The sequence below is a fragment of the Protobothrops mucrosquamatus genome, unplaced genomic scaffold, assembly GCF_001527695.2.
Source record: "Protobothrops mucrosquamatus isolate PMUCROS unplaced genomic scaffold, P.Mucros_1.0 scaffold125, whole genome shotgun sequence".
Lineage (NCBI taxonomy): Eukaryota > Metazoa > Chordata > Lepidosauria > Squamata > Viperidae > Protobothrops > Protobothrops mucrosquamatus.
This window is the reverse complement of record NW_015386492.1, coordinates 227019-246047: the sequence shown is the minus strand read 5'-3', so window position 1 is coordinate 246047 and position 19029 is coordinate 227019. Positions and strand designations below refer to the sequence as shown.

The 19029-nt window shown below is 38.5% G+C and overlaps 1 protein-coding gene across 1 annotated transcript in view; it reads right to left on the bottom strand.

Moving 5' to 3' along the window:
• Nucleotides 1–19029, bottom strand: part of KIF13B (kinesin family member 13B) — a 160927-nt gene that overhangs the window by 13191 nt on the left and 128707 nt on the right. Inside the window, exons 28-36 of the mRNA XM_015812981.2 lie at nucleotides 18676–18775; nucleotides 17794–17920; nucleotides 14188–14243; nucleotides 12580–12704; nucleotides 10502–10678; nucleotides 7422–7514; nucleotides 6356–6508; nucleotides 4979–5056; nucleotides 4672–4725 (exon numbers count right to left, since the gene is read on the bottom strand). Coding sequence (XP_015668467.2) covers nucleotides 4672–4725; nucleotides 4979–5056; nucleotides 6356–6508; nucleotides 7422–7514; nucleotides 10502–10678; nucleotides 12580–12704; nucleotides 14188–14243; nucleotides 17794–17920; nucleotides 18676–18775 — 963 coding nt within the window. The remainder of the gene's footprint in view (nucleotides 1–4671; nucleotides 4726–4978; nucleotides 5057–6355; nucleotides 6509–7421; nucleotides 7515–10501; nucleotides 10679–12579; nucleotides 12705–14187; nucleotides 14244–17793; nucleotides 17921–18675; nucleotides 18776–19029) is intronic.

The window sequence follows — 19029 nt, the reverse complement described above, 5'->3', positions numbered from 1 at the left end:
CAAAAGCCCCACCATCTGTCATTCATCCCTTTTTATAGAACTGCCTCCATTATGCAGTTCAGAGCAGATTTCCTACATGGTCCATCCACCACTCTCAAATTTGGATAATATGGGAAACAGGATGCTTCTTTAACTGGATCTTGGTCTGCTCCAGCAGAGCAACTGGTATACAGGGATCCCTAACCTGGGGAAAAAATGAAGCAACAACCAGGGTTGCTCAAACTGAATTGGGGGCTAAACAAGGTATCCATTTAAATGGAGGTCCACTGAATCCACTCATTCTGAAAACATTTTTTTGCGTTATTCTGCCATGGGGTATTTTTAGAGCAGGCCTGTTATTTAATTTGATTTTAGACAGAAATTTGTGTATATTTATCGTGGTTTTTATTATCGCCTGTTCACCGCCCTGAGTCCCGTAAGGGAGATAGGGCGGTATATAAATTCAATAAATAAATAAATAAATAAAATAATGAAAATTGAATTTTATTAACCAGAATATTTTAAAAAATGGCAAAACCAGTACTATGAATTCTATTTTTAGAAACATTCAGTAACGTATTATTACTTATATTCTTGTTTGATGGATGCATACTGTCACCCATCTACAAATGGATGGCAAACAACACCTAAAGATTATAAAAACAATATTAACAAACAGTAAAACCTACAATGGTTACTGAGGCTATATTTGTTAAATTCTGATGGGCACAGAAACTTCCCTTTACCATACAGTATCTTTAGCTTTCCCTTTGGTCATCAGTAGTTACAAAAAATAAATCAGGATTTTATTTGATCTGTGCAATTCTCCTTTCCACTTTCACTGTCTTGAATTCTGCATGGCTAACCACTTCATTTTGACATAATTGTTTGCAGCTGGTGATCAACAAAACAAAGGCCACCCTTTACTCCAGGGGTAGTCAACCTTGGCTCTTTGATGACTCGTGGACTTCAACTCCCAGAATTCCTGAGCCAGCTTAGCTGGCTCAGGAATTCTGGGAGTTGAAGTCCACGAGTCATCAAAGAGCCAAGGTTGACTACCCCTGCTTTACTCATACGAAGTAGGCAATAGGAACTCAGTAAAAGTCCTGAGAATCAATGCCAGTCTGGGAATGCAAAACCATTAGGGAAGGAGCGTATATTCCATCATCTGATAGTTCATCTGATATGTCTTGCAAAAGTTTGCAAATTATATCACTATAACATGCCTAAACCAGCCAACTATAGTTTATGCTGTAAAGTGGTACTAACCTTGAATTAAGCCTTCTTTGAAACACAATGGAAGGAGTTAAAAAAAACTCCTAGATGTATATGCTACTGCATTGTATAATCTGACACATCATAGGCTTATGATGTATGACTGCACCACTGAAGGACTGGATGAATAAAAAATCACCTCCTTGTGGGTTGAATTTCAAGCTAGCCATTTACTGAAGTCATTCTAACTCTTCAATGTGTGCTGAAGCCATCTATAAGAATGCATAAATCCTAGCTGGATTTATGGACAGAACAGTTCAGGAGCAGCCAATTTGGCCAAGCAAACTAATCTCACATTGCAGGCTCCCTAAGGTAGGTTATACTTACTAGACCAACAGGAATACATTGGCTTTAAATTCAATAGAAGTTAAAAAAAGGTATACTACTTCATTCTAAAGTGATGTAATTTTTGAAATTCACTGACACAAGATGTGGGAATGATTATAAGCTTAAATGGCTTCACTTTCTTTTGCATGCTGTCTTGAGCAGATGAAAAGATAGCAAATAAATTATTTAAATAAGTAAATGAATTAAGCAGATGTATGGAGAATCGGTATATACTGTAAGCCAGAAACACTGATTCTTATGCCACCTTAAAGATTTACAAATATATTATTGGGTGGATGTCCATAGAATACAGTCCATGGACACAGTCTATCGAATGCCTGTTATATAGTCCTGTGGTAGAATATTCAGAAAAGAATGCATCGGATTATACTCCATACATCTAGTAAAAGGGACTGCCATCCACAAAGGATTATGCTAATAAGATTTCTTAGTTTTTAAAGTGAAACCAGACTTTCTGCTGTTTGTGCTACAAAACCCTAATATAGCCACCACTCTGATTTCCATCCTTAATTGTTCTATTGCAGTGATGGCAAACCTTTTAGAGACCGAGTGCCCAAACTGCAACCCAAAACCCACTTATGTATCGCCGGGTGCCGGGTGGGTGTGGCCCACTCGGCGGGTGCAGCTACAGTGGGCTTGGCAGACTGGGTGGGCGTGGCCACTGGAAGGGTGTGGCTGTAGTAGTCATGGCAGATTGGGTGGGCATGGCCAGGGTGGGCGTGGCCACCTTGATGTTGCTTATGGGGAGGGATACCTGTGGGAGCCGGGCAGGGTTGGGGGAGATCCAGGGGGTCTCTGGTGGGTGGAATGGTGGGCTCCCCAATGGCGGCTCCAGGCTGGCTGGCCTTAGGCCAGTGATGGCAAACTTTTAGAGACTGGGGTGATGGTACGTGCCCACAGAGAGGGCTCCGCGTGCCAGACCATAGGTTCGCCACCACTGTTCTATTGCATTAGCTATCAGGGGCAATTCATGGGAGAATTTTTTCCTTTCAGGCCCTGCTTGTGCTGTTTCTATAGAAATCTGTCTGGCCACTATTAGAACCAGGATACCATGCCTCTTGTCTGATCCAGCAGTCCTCATGTACATTACAACATGCATACAATTGAACGAGTTCATTCTTCATTCTCAATTTGTTCCATCCTCCTGTCAGTAAAGTTTAGATTGTAAACTCCTTGAGCTGAACAGCTAACTTTTTGGATTTAGATAACTTTCTTATGTTTCTCATACATTGATGGCTCTGTACCAGTGCATGCTATTTATTTACATATTTCAATAGTCAGATCTCTCAAACTGCTCAGATAAAGCAGGCAAGCTCTCTGCCTCAGAACCAAGGCCACTTCCAGACCAAGATTGCATACCACCACATTTAGAAAGATTACCTTTATGCTAGGTTAATGAAGCAAAGAGGAAAAAAGGAAGCACACTGGCAGCAAATCCAAAGCAGAATGTTAGGATTAGAGTTAAGTCACAGAAGACTGTGGAAAAGCACTCCAGAAAGGGATACTTTGTTTATCCTATTCATTAGGTGAATCTAATGAATTTGTTACCTCTGCCACGACCTTGAGACACTGACACATGCAATGAGGGATGGATATCGTTGAAGGGTTAAGAAACAAACGCATAAAAAAGGAAAGAAAAACAATGAACGTTCAGATTATGAATTACTCTTCATGCTGAAAATGTTGTTCAAGATTCTTGAACTATTTGTGGATTCTCTGGAAATTAGCAGTCAACTACAAACACTAAGAAACAAGGACATTTTGAAAGTATCTAGAGATGAACAAAAGTATAAATACTTCTACTTGGCCCTCCAAAAGATTTACCTGCTTTTTTCAAACTGTAAACCTTCATTCATACAACAAACTTACATTATGAAATCTCAACATCTTCCACATGGGCCTTGGCTAAAAACAGAACCAAGCCCCTGCTGTGATATTAAAGGGAGTCACATAATAATTCTGTGCCAACAGTGGACTTGATCATGTGTCCCATTAGAAGACTGATCCAAAATTTATGCCCAAAAATATAGCTGAAATTTAGGAAAGTTATAATCCCCTTCACCATTACAATAGCCATACTTTTTAAAAAAACTATCCTTTAAAAAAAGGAAAAAAAAGAAAGAGAAAAAAAAGAAATTAAAAAGAAGACTCTGCTGATGTCGAGGCCTGGAGTGGTAGCAGCTGACGGAGGCTGCTGAAGGGCCCAGGCCTCTACTTCAGGCCCAGTCTTGCACTAGGCAGCCTAGATTAGGGATGACATAGGCAGATGTGAAATCTGGGCAGATTCCTCAGTTGCAGTGGTGGTGCTAGGGCTGAAATTGAGGCTTGGGGGAGTGACAGCTGGCTGTGAGTGCTGAGAGCCCCAGGTCTCTACTTTAGGCCCTGACTTAGGCCTGGTGCTGCTGCCAACGAGCACCACATTGCAAGCTAGTAGGCTGAGGTTGCTATAGCTTTGCACTACATGCACCACATATATATACACACACCAGCTTGTACATGGTCTATATGTGGCCTACACTGGGCTCCCATTCCCTGAGGCACATCCTTACATTCTTCTTGTGCATGGTCTATATGTGGCCTACACTGGGCTCCCATTCCCTGAGGCACACCCTTACATTCTTCTTAACAACCTATATGACCGCTTAATGACTGCAACTGGAAGTACCGGGATTGCAGTTGTTGAGTGAAGCATTTCATTTAATGACCACTTTGCTCAACAGCTGAGATCCTGGTCTCAATTGTGGTTATAGGTTGAGATTATACTACCCGTATGATGTAAATTAATACCAAATAATATAATTAATTAATATGTTATAGTTTTGATTCTTAGAGTTATTTGAGTATAAAACCATCGACAGAAAATAAATTATGTCTTTTAACAACCACATCCCGTCTTGGATCATGGAACTTAGTTAAAACTAACAACTCAGTTTAGAACTCATAATAGGTAAAAAATAAGTAAAGAAGTTTTCAAAATCAATTTTCCCAAATAGTTAAATTCCTATTTTTCTGAAAAAGTGCAAGCTCTCAAACACAATAAAGAAATTCACTAACAAACTGAATGCTTACTTTGTAAGAAGCAAGGCTGTATGATGGATTTAGATCTTGGCGGCTTCCTGATAGCTGAAAGAGTAACAATAAAATTTGACTTTTAAATGGAGTCTTCAATCTGCAAAACTTACAGCAAACATAGAGGCCAACAGAGCACCAGAAGGTGAAGATACTTCCTATGCCTGCAGTAGGACCCCAATATGGTGTTCCCAGATGAAGAAATGTTCATCTTCCTACAAACTCATTGTGGAGCTACTCTTTTCTTCTCTTCACCCTCTTCCAACTATGTTTTGAGAGGACTTCAGCTTGAGTATTATAGACTCACTCGATTGACATTTGGTGAACTGAGACTCTTCCGATAAAGTTTTCCCTTTCCTGTTAGCTGTTCCTTCACAGCAACCTCCTGCAAGGAAGAAACAGATCATTCTTTCTCTAATATTCACGTACAAATAAAAGCAAGTTTGAACTGAATCAAGGGCAAGGAATGTTAGGCATTTCTGTAGGGACCATCGAGAACATTTATGCAGGTGAATGTTACTGGCCTGGAATTATGGAAAACGTAGCCCAATATATCTTGCTGGAGACAGCTAAGACAGGCACGTAATCAGAGACTGGAACAAATTGTCAGATAAATGCAGTCTAAGACAGCATGCAGACCTTGGATAACAACATGAATCCAACTTTGGAATAAGACAACACTGAGCCCATCCAAAAAAACAATACACCATTTTTTCCAAAATTAAGTTACAATAATAATCTAGTCACTATATTATAATGATAATATAATGATAATATTATAATGATAATATAGTCAAAGAATTATTACCTTCCCTTCCCTACAAATATTGAAAAGGCCCCTCTGCTAGTGGTCAACCTACTTCTGGGTTGAAAGTAATAGACCAAAAGTGAGGCTGGCCCCAGTCCCTCAAGGAAGGGGATAATGCTCCTGTTTCAAAGCTATTACTCTAAAAATTTACAAAAAGAAAGCCCCCCCCCCGCAATGTTAAAGAGCCATTCCTTCCCAATGTTAGCACTTTCTCAACAAAATCTTACCCATCCACTAGAATAATTATCATTTATTATTGATTAGACTAATGAAAATGTTACTTATATGCAGCCTTATTTTTTTTAGATTACTCTTTGTTTGAATACAGTGAAGCTTTATGCATAAACATGATTGCTGCCCCCCATTCTATTTTCTTTGGAAATTCAAGTAAAATAAAAAAAAAATATTTTGGTTCATCAACATTCCTAAGACCACTTTAATTTTTAGGCCTTTAACAATAAAGTTAGAGTAGATGTTACAGTTCCATACCCTAAAGCTGGTGTATGGCTCCAGAACCCTTCAGGATCATACATTTGAAATTCAGCACAGTGTATTATTACTCTTTAAAATAAAACAAGCCTTAAAATAGCCAGGGTTATAGCTAGAGTTGGAACGTATAGAGCCAACACTCTTTTTTTTTTTTTTTGCTTCTTGACTAATCTTAAATGACTGCCAGTATCTGGCAACAGTTTCCTGGGATTTTTAGATGAGAAACAGATGAAACCTGCAGGATAAGCCTTAGAATAGGCAATACCCAGCCTTGCTCATTTATGATGTGGTTTCGTGCATTTGTTACTGAAGTGTACCCCAAAAATGACACAGGAGCTCTATAGAGGTTTCCACACCATGTAGCACTTTCCCTTACAATTAACTAACCTGACGCAATCGATCAAGAGTAAGGATGTTTTCTACAGCCAACACACTTCGAAGGTATTTTTCTATATGGACTTCTGAAGCAGCAGAAGCTGCATCTTCAACATTGGCCGCCATTCTTGCTAATGCCTCACGTTCCTCTACCCCCTGAGCATCCTGAAAGAGAAAACCTCTCAAGTTAGCAAGCCCACTGGCACATAAAAAGTAAAAGACACATAGGCCATAGGACACTTAACTTGTTGAGCTATATTTGTGATGGCAAGTTTAGAACTAGTGGGGAGGATAAATCCCTTCAAAAATATCTCTATATGGCTGAAGAGATACTCTCTCGTTCTCTCTTTCTTTGTCTAGTACACAGACACACTCTGATACACACAAAATTGGCACATCTCAGGTAGACTAAAGATTGAATTTAAAATAAGGCAGTAGTGGTTCGCACCACTTCGGCAGAAACGGTAGCTAATTTTTTGTTGCCCAGGCCCAGAATGAACCTCCAGAAGCAGCATCCACACAGAGAACTGGTTGTTCACATGTTTGAATCCCACCACTGAAATAAGGTGTTTTTCAATAGTCAATATTCACTCACCCACTGAAAGTTCTTCATTTTATTTTTGTTTAGGTTGAGCATTTTAAATGTAAATGTTTCTGTGCATTTTTTAAAAAAAACTTTTTAAAAGTCTAGATGCAGAAGTGGGACAGAGTAGGCTTCACAGATATTTGAGAAATAGTCATGACGTAGAAAGAAACTGATCTTTACCTCCAAGTAACTGAACGCATTGTAGATAGCATTAAGTACTAAGAAACAGGGTCTCTAAGATAAGATGAGATGAGCTGCTAGATATATATTCCTAACATGGCCAATGTTGAACTAGGAATATGGGAGAGGTTTCCTCCTGGCAATTTCCTCCGTGGGAAATTGTCCCAATCAGTTGTGACCATATGTTAAAAATCCGGCATGTGGATTCTCTTAGGATGGTTGTATACCCTTTAAGACTAGCAAAAGAAAGTGGTTTGTATTTGCGTGGGCATATTTAGAAACATTATTATTTGAATTCCCCATAATATTCACCTCTGGGATATTTGAAACAATTTCAAAGGTGATTCCACAGCCAGGTACAGAACTCCGGTAAGACATTCTTTTCAGGAAACTCTGAGCAAAACCCTAGAGATGAAAAAGAGATTGTGTAGTTTCATATAAGTCAATACTAAAAACAGGTATCTCTCTTTCAGTAAGATTAAACCAATACTCATATCAGCAGCAGATTGTTTAGCATGAAAGAAAAGCAGACAGCAACAGATTAGCCAAAGGAAAGTCAAAACAGAGCCATTTAATTTTTGGAAACCCCATTTGTGTGGTGGAAAATACTCCCTTGGCCATCTCCATGCCATATATATTACAGATGAACAACTGCTCATTCACCTTTAATCAAGCAACCTCCTTTGTACCCAATTAAACATATTACTTTCATGATCATACTATCAAAAACCCCTTATGTGGATTATTCACCCATTGTGAAATGACTCCAGTTTTGGTACCCTTTAATGTTTTCCCCCCACAGTGTGGAAAGAGTGGGGATCTGTGTGGATTTAAGTAGGCTTGTGTCCCATTAAAGAAAGGTAGAGAGGTCAAACATTGCTCAGGTTCCCAGGAAGTAAATATGTGAAACTGACCCCAAATTCTTTATGCCTGATGTTTGCATCATTATAGAATGCTGACAAGGTGACTGCTTAATTGTCATGCTATTTTTCTTCTTTTTTCCTATGCATGTGCATATTTACTTGTGAGATTGTAATTACTGATGCTTTGAATTGCCAACAAGCCTGATTTCTGAATCCCAGGCCACTGGGATCATTACAAACAATGATATAAGAGGATCAGAGACATTGTTTATTCTGACGGGAAGGTTCATGAGGTTAAAATCTTGACTCCTGAATTAATGCAGAGAAGTTACTAGGTACTTGGAAGGTTATTGATACTGTTTGTAATACATATTTGGACTGTGTATTGACAACAGACAGAATAGCTAAATAGCCCAGTGAGTTTAGCAGGCTGCATAGAAAATAAATTTATAGAGAATTTATGCTAATGGCTGTAATGAACTACACCAACTGAGCATCTTTGGCATTGGCTATCCATGGTCAATGGCAGAGAACATGCTTTGAAGCTTTGATCTCCAACATCTCCAATAAAGTGACCTCTAGAAGCTGAAAAGTCCCACATTTGAAATGTTGGAAAGCTGCTGCCAGCCAGAGGAAAGATGAGCCAAAGATCTAAAACAATATATAACACCTCTTTCTATTATGGAAGGGATATAAACCTGTGTATATAAACACATGTGAGACTGTTTTCTGGATTTCTTTCTAGAGTAATCTCATAGTTTACGACGTGAACACATTGCTATAAGGCCAAGTAAATATAAACTATCTCAAGCTTGTAAGAAATATGTTGGGTATCCAATTTTAGTAGCCCAAGGAGAATATCACTGAGCACCCTAGAATTATCACCCAATTTCATGTCAGTTTCTGAAAACCAGATGTGGGTCTCAATCCTTAGCTGGCATGGCTATTGCTGAGAATACACATCTGGAGGTTGGAAATGGCTGGTTTTTGCCATTATAATTTACATGCTGTAATAAACCAGCAAGACTAGGTCTGTGGAAATGTTTACACAATCAGTGTCTTCTTGAATTTGCTTAAGCATCTTCTTTCTATTGTCTCACCCTCACTCAAAACTGAGCTGTTGGAGAGCAAGGCAGAAATAAGCAAAGCAGATAAAGCACAAACCAAAGATCCAACAACAACATAATTTCAACACACAGCAAAAAAAAGTTTCTGTTACAAATGTCACCAAACAATATTGACTATATGGGATGATGAGAGATGGGACAATCTGCTGGCAGCATAGATTTGCTGAAGCGTGTTTTGCTAACATGCAGAAAAGCTCATTAAGGTACAACCTATCAAATACTGCCTATAAAAGTCACTATGAGATGAACTATCTATTTCAGCAGTAAGCAATGCTGACAACATGAATGATCCTCAATATTTCAGCTTCTTGCACACACAGAAGCCATACAGAAAAAGATGCTTGTTGTAAAAGTGATAATATTACTACCCTCATGGAACCTCTATGCAGCATTCTAGCAACTGCCATGGAATCAGGAGCAAGGAACAATGAAAGAAAGTAAAAAACAGTCAATTAGATAAGGAAATCTGGCTACAGAGAATACCCCAGACTAAAGTCTAAAACTGCTCAATAGATGGAAAAACACTATGAATTCCAATCATACTGAATACAGTAATTCCACCAAAATCTGAGTACAAACAACTGGAGGCTAACTGATTAATCCCAAAGTCCATTTAAGCTTTCATCGAAGATCTTCTGATAAAAGGAAGCTGGTTTTTTTTGGCTGAATATACTTTACACGTTTAATAATAATTATAGTTTTGCCCTAGTATTTTCAGTCTCATGCTGAGATATTTGATGGAATAGTACCTTTCAGAATTCTAAAATTTAAGAGCAGTGAATGAATCTTAGATGACCTGTTCATTGCAACAATATGCATACTATTGATAGTACACCCTGCACCCTTACGGCCCCAAACCACAAAAACAAGTTGAAAGTCTTTACACATAAAGATATTTTGAAAGTACATCTGAATTCCAGCATAACCATCTTCAGGGATGCAATAAATGATCCTAACCACTCAATCATACAAAAAAACCTTATTTAAGAGAGATATAAGATCCTGCACAAAATATTTAAGATGCTTTGATGCAGCAAAAAGATAGCAAAGTATAGAGAATATCAAGTTTTACCAATAGTTTAATCCTGGATAACCATGTCTGGACCCTAAATGAATGCTAAAATGACCCTGAATTTAGATAGGTTTTAAAAAAAAACCCAAATATTTGGAACATAGCATTCATTAAAATCTATAAAACAATGTGATGTATTTCAGATGTATTTACAATTTCTGGAATTCTGGCAGGCTAGCTAGAGAAGGGAAAACAGGATGGGCAGAATTTTAAAGAATTTAATATTGGGATATTACATGATCTATCTGGCTAGTAGCTGTTGGAAGGCCAAATGGTCAGCTAGATGGATCTTTGGCTTGATCCAGAAAGGTAATGGTTTTAATAGTGTACCTGTTTGCCATAAACATTGACGCAGATCCGCTTACGAAGGACAAGCTGTATTTCTGCTGGATGGCTGAGCTGTACTGTAACTCTCACAATCAGGAAGACTCTCTGTTCAGCCATTGTTCCTCTGCTAAGCTGTGCACAGTTGTGAACTGTGGAATCCCAGGAAGCTTCAGCTTTCACCTGCAAAATCATCCAGAAAAAAATAAAGACAAACTATAGCCAGGCTGAAGTTCTAGTATTAGAAGACTGTGCACTTTGCCACTTAGCACCAATTCAAACATAGTAGGCAACTCACATAATAAGGTTATATTTTATTTGTTTTCCAAAAAAGAGGACATCCCTGCATATCTATAACAATTCATTGCATTTACCCACAGAATGTGTCTATGAAGGGGGAGGTGATGGACTACAATAACCCAGCTGGTTCCCAGGAAGGAGGGAACACATTCCAAGGAGCGGGGTGACATAAGAGACAGCACAGTCCAGAGATGGATTGTGGAAAGAGGAAGAGATTTAGGATAGCTACTCCCTAGAATCTCTTTTTTAAAAATATATTTTACTGATTTTTTTACAATAACAATCTTTAGTGCTTGGTAAACAGTGTGTTGTCTGGATTCATATATTTAAAAAACAGTCAATAATAATTAAATTCTATAATTCCATAATCAATATATTGATTAATGATATATTGCTTTGATCTTCTCTTCTTTCAGTAGTATTCTCCTTTTGTCAACATTAAACAAATAGTTCTTAATATTTCTGATACATATAAAGTTGGATATAAACATTTTTCTTATGTTTGTACAAATAACAGTAACATCAGCATATAACATCTTTTCTGATCAGCTTATGTTTCAATTGTTTTTATAAAAGTCATCTAATTAAGTCACTATATATCCTGTTTTCAAGATTCTTATTTAAGCTTAATTTCCCCTCTGTATTCAAACCATTTTTATCAGTCATAATTTTCTCAAAATTACCTTTAAATATCCAAACTTTCCATTCACATACACCATCCCAATATTTTTACATTTCATATATTATAAAAAAAATACTATACTACTTGTATATCTTGTCCCTCTTACTGTAGGGCCCCTTTATATCCATAATGTATCTATTCTTTTAACCATATTCAAACAAGTGTTTAATCATATAGTACTCCATTTGGTAAGTCAAATCAAATCTCTTGAATCTAACTCTAGCCTTCTTCTTTTGCCAAGTAACTTTCCAAGTCAGTGTGTTCAACTTGCCAGGGGATTCTTCCTGTATTTTTGTAAATATTGTTGGGAATAGATGAGACAAGTTAAGTAAGACATGCGTTTTTTGTCTCCCAAACTTTAATGATTCTTCTGTCTGCTCTATAATCCATTTTGTTAGATCTTCTTTCCTATTTCAAGTTTGTTTTGAAGCCCTGAAAAATAAGATATCTTTTCCATTTACATTGTTATGGCAAAATCTTGCAAGTTTTCTTTTGTTTGTATTAAGCTATGGTTCTCTTCATCTGTAGCTTCGCTCTTTGGGTCACTGTCCTCTGGTTTGTGTTCTGTTATCTGGTTTGTTTGTTCATTCTTTGTTGTCGTTTTCTGAGAGTTTTTTAATTGTAAATTTAGGTTAAAGATGTGCTCATTTATGTCATCAAAGTTGTTTTTAATCTCATCATGACTTGACACCATTGTCATTTGAATCTGTCACAGCATTGCATACATTTCCTCCTGGAAAATATTTGCCTTGTCTTGGAGTATTGCTCCTGCAGATCTCTGATATTCCAGGCTGGGGCCTTCAGAAGGAGATATTAGGTGTGGTTTCCTGCCACTTTTAGATAGGTATGCAACAAGCTAGGAACCAGTTGACCATCTCAGTAAGAAATAACAACACAAGATATTTGCTCCTTGTCCTTTAACTTCCAGATGATAAATTATAAATTTATTGATAAATTTCAAACTAGCTTCAAAATACATTAGTAGAGTGGGAGCCATTAAGAGCCAAAGGATCATGCCAGGTGGGTTTTCCTAAGGCTGTTATAACACCTCCCAGTTGCAGCGAGAGTCCCTTCCCGCTCCAGTGCTTGGGTACTGTCTTACCTCACTCTCGTGGTGCTTTACAATCTGTAACTCAAAGAATTCATCTTCATCTTCAGCAATAAGGGTAGCATCCCAGCCACTAGCTTCTGGCTCATCAAGATTATCCTGAGAGCTGAAGTCATCTCCTATTAAGGGGGGACAGAGAGAGAGAGAGATTCAGTAAGCACTCACTGTGCACAATATAATATTTTTAGAAAGGTTTGGACACCACAGCCATGCAAGTGATTTGCAGTTTCCAAAAGTTGTTTCAAAAGCACACAGGGGCTCAAGTGTAGTAGGAGTAGTCCTTGACATATGACCATAATGGAGACTGTCCATTATGGTTATATGTCATGACAAACTGATTTTACATTTTTTTGTGTGGATGTTAAGCTAACACTGAGGTTGTTAAGTGAACCAATGGTTCATTATGGGCACGATTTTGCTAAAAACCAGAAGTGCTGGTTTTCAGCAAAAAACATTGTATTATGTGCTCACGTGACATGAGACTGTTGCTGAGTGCCCAAAGGTTGGTCACGTGACCTGAGGAGGGAGCCTGAGCTTCAGCACTTCAAATCCAGTTTGTAAGTCCCTTTTGTAACTTCAAATGGTTGCTAAACAACCTGTTGTGTTGTAAGTTGAGGTCTACCTGTTTTTGTCTAAAGCTATGTTTTTCAATTTTGTCAGTTTTTCAGACTGCTGGCTGGGAAATTCTGAGAGTTGAGATCTATTCATCTGAAAGCTGCCAAGGCTGAGAAACAGTGGTCTAAAGCAACTTCATCTTAACCCACGATTGCACAACTGTGATTATAAAATTGTAAAATCACAATAACTAACTCTTAGTTCCAATGATGAGGATATTTTGTGAGATTAAATCATGTAAGCATCCTACTTGAATCACTAAATTTATTTGTTTCAAAGAAATAAAAGAAATACCAGCACACCGTAAATGATTGAGATGTCATTTAAATATTTACTTCAAATAGGACAAGTAGACAATAGTAGACCAAATTGGCCATATGAGTTTCAACCTGATCTGCATTGGTTTGTAGGCTGGGCAAACAATTTGACTAACAAAAATGGAATATTTTTATTCTTTCCCTTATCCAGTCCTCACAAGGAGACGCATTTAGAGCTTCCGCTGTGAAGTTAAGAAATCTGTGTGGCTGCTCCAACAGAAGAAGAGGAAGAGTTTTATGTTAGAAAAATTAAACAGAGGGCTACAGCCTGAAGGGGTAAACACAAGGCATTACTTAGACTACATGCCCAGCATCTCTGATAGCCTCCAATAAATTTTCAAGGTGAAAAGGCAAAGTTGCAATGCACAAAGCAAATGCTCTTGTTCTGGAGAAGGGAAGTAAAGGAGAAGAAAAAGAGGATCATATGGCTGACAGGACCTCTTATAGTTCCATGAAGATAGGCTCCAGCATGAGTCTGAAAACTCGGAAGAGTACATCTTTGGTCCCGGTTACTGGCCCAGATTCAACCTTAGACCTCTTATAACTGCTTATAGGGCTGTTTTTCACCCACCAATAAATACTCAGCACGTCCCCTTTGTATCCCTTTTCTTGAAATTCACCTCCCTTCATATTGCTCTTATCTCACATTGTTTGCCATGGTGAAACTTACCATTTAAATCAAGGAAAATGACTGGAATGTGTGTCTCCATACCAGGCACAGGTGTCCTAAAAGAAAACAAAAGCCACGGACCACACTGGCACATCAATGCAGGAGAGTGTTAATGCAGGACATGTTCCTGGTGATTCATAGCCAGTGCATATTACATTCAGTACCCACGTAACTCTAGGACAAGGCAACGATAACCTTGGTGAACGTAGCTCTAGCTTAATTTTTTTCTTGCAGATGTAAAGGGCAATCAGTAATTTTCAGCATCAGTGTTCAGTCATGGCAGAATTCTCATCAGCAAGCACACAAATATGCATGTCCATTTCAAGGGACTAGGTTTTCTTATGTGCTGTAATTTATGTAGTTAACTAAGTGCAAAGATGCATGTCTGCCAGGGAAGGGAGAGCAAATAACTAGGGCTTCTAGTTTTCATGGATATGCAGAGAAAAGAAGGTTGATCAAGTGAATGACTGAAGGCCCCCAAAACAGTTCCTGCCTTCTACAGATTGAACCAGAAGTAAGTTGTGCCACCTTTTGACAATCATTTCTCCAAGATCCAAAATATAGCTAAAACAATTGTAAGCATAGAGAGTATGGGGATATAGAGCCATTTCTGGGTCAAGGATGACACTACAGCTTTGACTGATGTACCAATATCACACTCAAATTAGTAGATAGCAGGTGCATCTGCAGATTGATTAGACAATGGAAGTCCCGCTCCCTTTTTATCTCTAAGCAACATAAAAAAAATGGAGCAGAGTTTCTATCGGGCAACTGTAGCCACCATCTTGACCAAAAAGGCTGGAAATTGGCAAAAAACATTGTAAATCAGTCATGTAACCATGGAATGATACAACTGGCCATGTGTATGTGGGCGTGCATGTGTGCAGTTGTCAGAACCCAGAACTGGGTCATAACTAGCTTTTGAGGGGAGACTGATTGTCACTAAGCAACCTATCATTAAGCAAGTACTACCACTATGTGTAACATGTGAAATGATCCTATGAGATATATAGTATGTGATATCTGAAACTGCATCTAGATCATTTTTTCCATACCAATAATTATATTTCTTATTCTACACATAAGAAAGAATGACTCTTCCCAGGGACTCATCTCTAAGACAAATAACATTACTTATGCATTTGAAGGTGTTTTTTCACAGCCATAAGGACTGGAAGCTTAATTTTTTTTTAAGAATACCAAGATTCTCAGGAACCCAAATTCTACATTCGGTGAACCCTTCCTATACTTTTATGGGATGGCAAAGATTGCAGGGTTTTTTTGATATACTTTCAATATTCTGAAAGGACGATTTTGCAAAATATCTCTGTCTACTCAGGACTTATAAATGCTGAATCCAGGTTAATCTTACATGCAATACCACAAGGAAAGAGAGGCTTTTAAGTGAATGAGCCAGGCAATTGCTATTCATTTTTTTCTTTTAAATCAGCTAAAGTGCAGTAGCAATAAATATTGATTCAACTCCTACAGAATATTGTAATTAAACTTTTGTTTAAAAAATCTGCTATTTTAAAGAAAGTGCATAGAGACTAAGGATTTTTCTCAAACATCCTCAGTATTACTTACTATTACATTTCCTATTCTCCTTCAACTCAGGCACTGTTTAAAAACCTCAAATAGAGACTATTTCAAAGGCTGTTTAGTTGTCCTGGGGCAGCTTCCAAAATACGTATTAGATTTTCTTTTGGCATTGCAATCAAACCTGATTAATTGTGCAAACACCAAGGGCAACCATATTTAGTAGGAAATTATACAAACCATATTCTGTTGAGTTTTACAACTGCATTGTACTGCCTCAGATGTGATGATGGTCCCATATTTGGATGATTTTAAAAGAGGACTGGACAAATTCAAGGAGGGTAGTTTCTCAGTTACTACTATGTCTACCTACTCATTACTCATAGCCAGTAGATTTTAAACACCAGCTACAAGTAAGTAACAACCCTGGCATGTTTGTGAGCTTCCTGTGCACATTTGGTTGGCCACTATATGACAATGAATGCTGGATTAGATGGCCTAATAGGGCATTTCATGTGATCCACATATATTCCTATTCATAATATTACTCTCTCTTTCAGGGTAAATAATATTATGCAGAGCACAACAAGAAAGAAAGAAAGAAAGAAATAAAAGGCATGAGAAAAAAGAAAAGGAAACATAGCTAAATCTAGTTCATTATACCTCTCCAGAGCTTTGTAGCTTATCAGCTGCATCCATGATTTTCTTAATTTTTCCCCCTTTCTCTTAACTCTTTCACTTTTCCTTCATAGATTTGTTTCACAGTGTCATCCTCATTCTTTCTGTCTATATGATCAAATACTCATTGCATTTCTTTTGCGTTGGTCACTCTTTTCTATATTCAGTTCACACTGAGTTGGCACCTATTAAATTTTTGATCCTATCCCTTGTTGTTATATCACACATATAGTTCTTAAATGTCCCTCAACTTACTTCGTTTGTACTCAACTTACTTTGTTTTTCCTGACACAATTAACTCTCACTTTTAAATTACAAAATGGGCAGAAGCAAGTTCTTATATGCAGACATTTTCCCACCTTTCAACAAGCAATAATTCCTTGCAACAGGCCACATATTACTCACTAGTCATCTTGCACTTGCACATCTAGTATTTGGGTTCTCAATCTATAACATGGTATCATTTACAAACCAAGTACAAACACATTTAAGCCTCCAACCCCTATAACGCTAACATCATGACTAGCATTCCTTATATATTACATTAAACAATCAAGAAAACATCATTCTTTCTCACTTGTACTCCCTGCCCAACTTTAACTATTTACTAGGCATTTCATTCATTTTCATGCATATCTTACAACCATAATATCCCACTCTTACCATTTTCAGAAATCAATCTTCTCTTTACCTTTCCACCATTTTCCAGGAGGGTAATTGAACTTTTTTGCTTCTCATCCCATTGGCACAGTACTTACCACTTTCTCCATGGCTACAAGCAAGATAACCTAGCACAGGGGTGTCAAACTCAATTTCATTGAGGGACGCATCAGCATTGCGGTTGCCCTCGGGGGGGCGGGTGAGTATGGCCAGGGTGGGTGCGGCCTACTGGGTGGGCATGGCCAGCTCTACATCATTCGTGTCAAGGGGGCCTGGGCAGGAGTGGGACAGATCTGAGGGTCTCTGGCAGAAGGGGGCGGGACCGGGGCAAGCGCCAAGGCATGGTCCATTTCTTCATTCCTCACAAAGAATGACACCTCCCCAGCATGCACCCAGGGGGCGGGGGCGATGAGGCAGGGGCTGGTTCCTCGCTGTTTCCAGATGGCCTTGTGGAGCTAAGACTGAATGCGTTTCAGCATAGATGGCTACCACAAAATTGTACATTGGCTCCCGGCTGGCCTGGGCCAGGGCCAAGGCAGCATGGGCCGTTCCCTCACTGTTTCCAGGATAGCTTCGCGGGCCACATGAAACCACTTCGCGGGCCGCATCCGGGCCCCGGGCCTTGTGTTTGACATGTCTGGCCTAGCACCTTTCTATTTTTTTCACCACAAGCAAATCTAAGCACTTTGGAAAGCTAGAGGTTTACAACTTTTTTATTGCAGGCCTTACCATTCAGCAGGTGCCCCAGGGATCCCACTGCCAGCAGAGGGCACCATTACAGCATTCCTCTCTTCTGTAAGGGTCAGCCTCATCTCTAACAGCTGAGATTCTCGATCAACATCATCTTCTGATTTGTCTGGAAGAGGTCAAGGAAGTTTTATTATACACTCAACAATACCTCCAAAGATGACGGCAATGAAGGGACCTCAGGAAACCATATTAGAAGATGGCAGCATCTTCTGACTTTGTCCCTATAGGGTCAGCAGGTTAATACTTGAAACTCAAAATACTTTTGATCACCAAAATACCAGGGCTGTAGCCTAGATTGGGAAGTCAATAAATATGCACAAACTACTTATCTACTATTGCCAAGTAAACTACATAGTTGTGTCCATGCAATCAACAGAAATCATATCTGACTGGAGGATTTATTGACCTTTACTGGAGATTACAAAGCCCTATCTTTCACCCTTGCCTTAAACTGCAAAGACAAATACATACATTGTTAAGGATTCTTGGGAAGAATTTTTTAATTCTCTTTAACAAATGTACTAATGTATTAATGCAACAAATGTAATAATAATGATTTGCATATTCTTCTAAAATATATACGGTTATAGAGAGAGGATGCCATGTATGATAGTTCCAATGTTGCCTGTTCTATCCTTATACCTTATCCTTATAACAGGCATATATACCACTCTTTCAGTCTTATATCACCTTGTGTTGGGCAGATTAGGCCTGGAGTTATTCTACTTGCTTTCCGTAATCTAAGTGCAAGAATGATTCTCCATGCAGCTGGGAATGTCCTGAACATTTTTCAAGTTTCTTTAGCTTCCAAACAACTTTGGCAGCAGTTACAGGGGAAAATAATAAACTGCTTATGCTTACCAGGCTTTCCCGCAAGTTTCTGCAGCTGTTGATCTAGATACTCTTGGCGTTTTGTAAGAACATTTAACCATTTCCTGCGCAACCTCTCTAGATCTCTATCCTGTGAAGAAATGACATGTTTTAAAAAACAAAACATTCAAAAGTAATAGTTTGCTTCTGAATGTCGATGTCAGAACCTATGCATGCCAAATGTTTTGAAGCTCAGGTCTCAGGATAAAGAAATAGCCACTGAAAATAAATCAAAAAAGCAATGTGTTAAAGGTAACTATCAGTACCCTTAACTGCACTTATAAGGCCATTGGTAACCAGTACAGGTTGTGCAATAGCAGTGGAACAAGAGCATAATGCCATATC